General features: G+C 41.1%; 1 protein-coding gene and 1 pseudogene across 1 annotated transcript; both read right to left on the bottom strand.

Annotated features, from left to right (window-relative positions):
• Nucleotides 1–2303: 2303 nt before the first annotated feature.
• Nucleotides 2304–2664, bottom strand: LOC103653228 (pollen allergen Lol p 2-A-like; annotated as a pseudogene).
• Nucleotides 2665–4638: 1974 nt separating this feature from the next.
• LOC101027132 (pollen allergen Phl p 2 precursor) lies at nt 4639–5361 on the bottom strand. The gene has a single exon (NM_001279602.2). It carries the CDS (start codon nt 5296–5298, stop codon nt 4936–4938), a length of 363 nt encoding a protein of 120 aa, NP_001266531.1. The 5' UTR covers nt 5299–5361; the 3' UTR covers nt 4639–4935.
• Nucleotides 5362–7343: the final 1982 nt, after the last annotated feature.

Raw genomic sequence — 7343 nt, 5'->3', positions numbered from 1 at the left:
ATCACCAAAAAGGGGGAGATTGAAAGCATCTAGGCCCCTGGTTGGTTTTAGTGATCAATGACAACGTAATATTATATGTGACTAACGTGTGTTTTGCAGAGACAAATGGTAAGTTAGGTCGCATGACAGGTAGAAGGACTACAACGGTGAAAACAATCCCAGAGATAAGAACTCAAAGCAACGGCTAAAACGACGAAACAAAAGGTGAAGGTCTACGGAGTCCGAGTGTCAAGGAGATGTGGACACTCGCGATTTAGTTAGGTCTTTTATTCTCTTTTAGCCGTACTATAAAGAGGGGTTGTCGATGAGTAGTTTGACCAAGAGAGTTCTAGTGTAGTGTTGGTGCACAATCACACTCATATACAGTGCTAGGTGTCACTCTAGAACTCACACACAAGTTAGAGCGAAAACCGATTTGAAAATCAGCTGAAAAACAAGAGTTAGTGTTTCTGGCTTTGGTGCACCGGACTGTCCGGTGTGCACCGGACTGTCCGGTGCACCCTCTGCCAGGTGGGGCCAGGCTGGTCCACGGCAGAGGCTTTCCCCTTCGCAGAAATCCGAGAGCGCAGCTTTCAGAGTTGAATTTTAGTGGCACACCGAACACCGCACCGGACTGTCCGGTGTGCACCGGACAGTGGACTGTTCACTGTCCGGTGCGCCATGAGTCCAACGGCTCCCTGTCAGAACTAGCCGTTGGAAACGACCGTTGGCGCACCGGTGGCGCACCGTTGGCGCACCGGTGGCGCACCGGACTGTCCGGTGCGCCATCGCGCAGTGAAATGCCTGTAACGGCTAGTTGGTGGGTGAGGGCTATTTATACCCCCTCCACCCACCATATTCAATGGCTTGCACTCCACATTTTATTCCAGCACATTGCTAGAGCATTGCAAGCACCAAAAGCCTAGTGAGGAGATTAGAGAATCATAATCCGCGCTTGTTCCTCATTAGCGCTAGTGAGAGCCACCTAGAGCACACACCACTTGCATTAGGCTTCTCTTGGTCAAGCGAAAGTCTACGACTTGTTACTCTTGGTGATCGGCATCACCTAGACGGCTTGGTGGCGTTGGGAGCTCGGTGATCACCGTGAAGATCTTGTTGGTGACCCGACTCAAGTTTGTAAGCGGTCTCGAGGGATCCACCGCGCCGGAGTGGCAAAGGATCATCTCGTAGTGAGCACTTGGTTCTTGCGAGGACCAAGGGGGAGCGATACCCTTGCGCGGGTGCTCCAACGAGGACTAGTGGAGAGTGCCGACTCTTCGATACCTCGGGAAAAATTGTAGGAGTCTTCTAAACTTTGCTTTACATTCCGCACTTAATTCAAGCACTTTACATTGTGTATTTGTTTAGCAAGTATTTGAAGTATTATCTTAGCTTTGTTGCATTTCAAGTATTATATTCTTAGTGCTAGTTGTTGGGGTGAAGTTGGGCTCTTGTTTAGCTCTTGCATAGGTTTTAATTAGTGTTGATTTTTAGAAAAGCCCAATTCACCCCCCCTCTTGGGCATCGTGATCCTTTCAGGGGGCACACATGATATCGTAACCCGAGAGCAGATGAGACACAGCTAGGGGATTTTTTTTAACTAAACCGAAAAATTCGCTCACGAGGGAAATCGAACCGGGACTTGGAGGTGCTACTCAAGAGCCTTTAACCACTAGTCTAGAGGCCCTTTCAGAAGAAACTATTTTCTATTGATAAAATATCTATGGGATAAGTAATAAGAGCCTCTCACCAAAGATTCATGTGTATACGACTAGTATTTTTGGCCAAAACGGCCATGAACAACCGCTTTCGACAATATCAAAGACTAACACCTATGGATTTTTCATGAGAAAATAACCTCCACCAAAAATCCAAGAAACTAATTTCTAGTAAGGAAATATGTATGGGGTAAGTAATAGGAGCTTCTCACTAAAGATCGATGCTTATACGACCAATATGTTTGGCAAAAAATGAGCATGAACAATGTGTTAAAAATGATAAAACGAACATTATTAATCCAAGCATAGATACAACACAAACAAAGCATTTCATAAGTATTAAAACATTGGAAAATCAAATGTACAACCATCTCGATAATGAAGTTGGACCAGATCAACATATTTCTCCTAAAATCTTAAATAAATAATGTATTTCAGTTTATATAATAATATCAACCCAACACAACAAGGCGTCAGAAGGGACATGTAGCATAACTTATTTCTTGGGTGGTTTGGTGCCACAGAATAACCATAGAAAAAATATTGTCTTTCTAACACGTGCGAGAGATGAGCTCTTTTGAAATATAATTCATCATCAGAGGCTGACTAGATGCTGAGTGTGGTCTTATAGGTGGTGCCGACCTTGAAATCAGCAGGGATGACGTAGTCAGCGATGCAGTAGCCGCTAGACTTGACAGCAAAGCGAATGCAAAGGGGTACTTCAGCGGGGCCTAGGTATCGAACATCCAGGTGCCGGTCGGGCCCTCCTTAGGAGTAAAGGAGAAGTCATTGTTGCTGTGCTCTTTGTTCTCCATGTTGGATATGGTGGCAATGTTGGGAGTGAGGATCAGGTGGCTAGGCTTGGATCCCTTTCCGACTGGAAGGTGAGAGGGGTGGTGCACGAACCAACCCCAAACAGCGCAACCAGTATCTCCATGGCAAGCACGATGGAGGACCTGGAGGCCATTGTTGGCGGTGAGGTATTTGTTCGTGTGCGCTTGTTTATTTGATGGATGTGTGTGTGTGTGGAGATTGATGTTGCAGATGTGCATGTATTTATTGACGATAGAGGCAAGGAAGCTAGACATTGGCATATGACACGCCATGGACATCACTGGCTGGCCTATTTTTGTTCCTTGAAAAAACCCTGGCCAGCTAGTTCAAAGACTAACGCTTGTACACAATTTCTATAAGTAGGTCCTAGCTCTTTTCCTCTCATGCAAAAGTTCAAAACAAACGCATGACATGCACTCCTCTCGTAAAATAAAAGAAAAGGAAAGAAAAGGCAAAAGCATGTAGTGATAATTGGTTCTCTACTTATTTCCCTATAAAAACTATAAACATCAAATCATCTTTAAAAACTATAAACATCAAATCACCTTCGCTCTTGTTCCACTCCACCCCGCTTAAAAATTATAAACAATAAATCACATCCACTCTTGTTCCACTCCCTTTTTAAATTCTTTTATAAAATAAAGTAAACTATAAATAAAAAAATCACCTTCACTCTTGTTCCATACCTTTTTCTCTTTTTGGTTTATGATTTCTAGTCTTTTTGTTGGTTCCGACATGTCAAACAAGGCAATCTAGACACTCAAACATGTGTTGTTTCTTCAATCCATTGTCCTGTGTAGATTTTGGACATCCCATGATCTCGGGCCGGTTTTTATGTTTCACATTTTTTGTTAGCTAGCTTACTAACTTTGGGTTTTTTTTGACATCTAGACCTATTGAGTCAGAAACATTCTTGGGCCATTAGGATGTACCTAGTTGGGACAATATTTTTCTAGCTAGTTTCTGCTCATAAACAATTAGTCCTTTGGATTTACTACACCCGTGACGGGCATGAACGCCTGCTATGCATTTTTTCATAAATAAAGTCTTCCAAAAATACAAGAAACTAAATTTTATCAAGGAAATATATATGGGGTAAGTAATTCGAGCCTCTCACCAAAGATCCATGACTACACGACTAATATTTTTGGCTGGAAACACCCATGAATGACCGTTTTTGATAGTACCGAAGGCTAATTCCTATGTATTTGTCATGAAGAAATGGTATCCACAAAAAATACAAGAAACTGATTTCTAGCCTGAAAATATGAATGGGGTAAATAATATCGTAACAGGAGCCACTCACCAAAGATCCATGGTTATACTACCGATTTTTTTTGCAGAAAACAGGCATGAATGACTGTTTTCTGCAATACCAAAGGCTAAAAGCTATGGATTTTTCATAAGAAATGGCCTGCACCAAAAAATGAGGAAACTATATTTAAAAAAACTCGATCGGGGAGGAAATGACTACCCTCCCAGTATAATGCCAAGGGCCGGCACTCAAGGATGCATACAACCCACTAACGGCTAAGAAGAGACCGAAACACTAGTCCCAGCCAAGAAAATCCCTGAACCTTGGCTTCCCATCACTAACAGGCTGGTGTCAACTGTCCACTCTAGCACACATGATATCGTAACCCTAGAGTAGATGAGACACAACTATGGGATTGTTTTTAACTAAACCAAAAAATTCACCCACGAGGGGGATTGAACCCAGGACTAAAATGTGCTACTCGAGACCCTTTAACCACTAGGCTAGAGGCCCTCTCGCATGAAACTATTTTCTATCAATAAAATATCTATGGGATAAGTAATAAGAGCCTCTAACCAAATACTCATGTGTTTAGGATCAATATTTTTTGGCCAAAACGGCCATGAACGACCGCTTTCGACAATATCAAAGACTACCACTTATGGATTTTTGTGAAAAAATAATCTCCACCAAAAATCAAAGAAACTAATTTCTAGCAAGGAAAGATGTATGGGGTAAGTAATAGGAGCTTCTCACTAAAGATCCATGGTTATACAACCGATATTTTTGGCAAAAAAAATGAGCATGAACAGTGTGTGAAAAATGATAAAACGAACTTTATTAATCCATGCATAGAAACAACACAAACAAAGCATTCCATAAGTATTAAAACATTGGAAAATCAAATGTACAACCATCTCAATAATAAAGCTAGACCAGATCAACAAATTTCTCCAAAGATCTTAAATAAATAATGTATTTAGTTTATGTAAAAATATCAACCCAACACAACAAGGCATCATATGGACATGTAGCATAACTTATTTCTTGGGTGGTTTGGTGCCATAAAATAACCAAAGAAAAAAATTGTCTTGCTAACACGTGCGCCAGATGAGCTCTTTTGAAATATAGTTCATCTTCAGATGCTGATTAGATGCTGAGTGTCGTCTTATAAGTGGTGCCAGCCTTGAAATCGGCGGGGATGACGTCGTCGGCGATGCGGTAGCCACCAGACTTGACAGCAAAGCGGATGCAAAGGGGGTACTTGAGCGGGGCCTTGGTGTCGAGTGTCCAGGTGCCGGTCGGGCCCTCCTTCAGCGTAAAGGAGAAGTCATCGCCACCATGCTCTTTGATCTCCACGTCGGATATGGTGGCAACGTTCGGGGTGAGGATCAGGTGGCCAGGCTTGGATCCCTTACCGACCTGGAAGGTGAGCGGGGTGGTGCACAAACCAACCGCGAATAGTGTAGCTAGCATCGCCGTGGCGAGCACAATGGAGGATCTGGAGGCCATTATTGGCGGCGAGGTATTTGTTCGTGTGCGCTTGTTTATTTGATGGATGTGTGTGTGTGTGGAGATCGATGTTGCAGATGTGCATGTATTTATGGACGATGGAGGCAAGGAATCTAGACCTTGACGTATGGCACACCACAGACATCGCTGGCTGGCCTATTTTTGTTCCTTGAAAAAACCCTGGCGAGTTAGTTCAAAGACTAACGCGTGTACACAATTGCTATAAGTAGGTCCTAGCTCTTTTCCTCTCATGCAAAAGTTCAAAACAAACGCATGACATGCACTCCTCTCATGAAAGAAAAGAAAAGCAAAAGCATGTAGTCATCATCAGTTCTCTACTTATTTTTTCCTTATAAAAAATTATTAACATCAAATCATCTTTAAAAAAGTATAAACATCAAATCACCTTCGCTCTTGTTCCACTCCACCCCCTTAAAAACTATAAACAATAAATCACATTCACTCTTGTTCAACTCCCTTTTTAAATTTTTTATAAAATAAAGTCAACTATAAACAACAAATCACCTTCACTCTTGTTCCAATCCTTTTTCTCTTTTTGGTTTTTGATTTCTAGACTTTTTGTTGGTTCCGACATGTCAAACATGGCAATCTAGACAATCAAGCATGTGTTGTTTCTTCAATCCATTTTCTTGTGTAGATTTTGGACATCCCTTGATGTTGGGCCGATTTTCATGTTTCACATTTTTTAGCTAGTTTACTAACTTCAGGTTTTTTCGATGTCTAGATCTATTGAGTCTCAGATATTCTTGGGTCACTAGGATGTACCTAGCCGAGACAATATTTTCCTAGCTAGTATCTTCTCATAAACAATGAGTCCTTTGGATTTACTACACCGATGACGGGCTTGAACGTCTGTTTTCGATAATACTAAACACTAACACCTATGGATTTTTCACGAATAAAGTCTCTACCAAAAATACAAGAAACTAAATTTTCGCAAGGAAATATGTATGGGGTAGGTAATAGGAGCCTCTCACAAAGATCCATGAGTACACGACCAATATTTTTGGCCAAAAATGACTGTTTTCGACACTACCAAATGCTAATTCCTATGTATTTTTCATGAAGACATGATATCCACCAAAAATCCAAGAAACTAATTTCTAGCATGAAAATATAAATGGGGTAAGTAATATCGTAATAGGAGACAGTCACCAAAGATCCATGGTTATACTACCGATTTTTTTTGGTAGAAAACGAGCATGAACAAATGTTTTCGAAAATACCGAAGGCTAAAAGCTATGGATTTTTCGTAAAGAAATGGCCACAACAAAAAATGAGGAAACTATTTTTGAAAAACTCGGTTGAGGAGGGATGCCTGGAGCCAACACTCAAGGATGCACACATCGAAACACTGGTACCAGCCAAAAATATCCCTGAACCTTGGCTTCCTATCACTAACGGACTTGGTGTCAATTGTCCACTATGCAATGGTCCAAATGATGGGCCAAATGTAGGGGCACACATGATATCATAACTCGAGAGCAGATGAGACACAGTTAGGGGATTTTTTTAGTAAAACCGAAAAATTTTCCCACGACAGAGATCGAACCCAGGACTTGGAGGTGCTACTCGAGAGCCTTTAACCACTAGGCGAGAGGCCCTTTTGCTAGAAACTGTTTTCTTTCAATAAAATATCTATGGGATAAGTAATAAAAGCCTCTCACCAAAGATTAATGTGTATACGACCATTATTTTTGGCCAAAATGGCCATGAACGATCGCTTTCGGCAGTATCAATGGCTAACACCTATGTTTTTTCATGAAAAAATAATATCCACCAAAAATCCAAGAAACTAATTTCTAGCAAGGAAAGATGTATGGGGTAAGTAATAGGAGCTTCTCACTAAAGATCCATGGTTATACGACTAATATTTTTGGCAAAAAAATGAGCATGAACAGTGTGTTAAAAATTATAAAACGAACTTTATTAATCTAGGCATAGAAGCTACACAAACAAAGCATTTGATAAGTATTAAAACATTGGAAAAATCAAATGTACAACTGTAACACCTAGAATTTGGG

Source organism: Zea mays, chromosome 4, assembly GCF_902167145.1.
Source record: "Zea mays cultivar B73 chromosome 4, Zm-B73-REFERENCE-NAM-5.0, whole genome shotgun sequence".
NCBI lineage: Eukaryota > Viridiplantae > Streptophyta > Magnoliopsida > Poales > Poaceae > Zea > Zea mays.
Note: the sequence above shows the minus strand (reverse complement) of the source record. Positions and strands in the feature narration are given on the sequence as shown.

What these genes read in the sequence shown, in the direction of transcription:
- LOC101027132 (NM_001279602.2), bottom strand. Translation starts at nt 5,298, where the DNA reads ATGGCCTCCAGATCCTCCATTGTGCTCGCCACGGCGATGCTAGCTACA.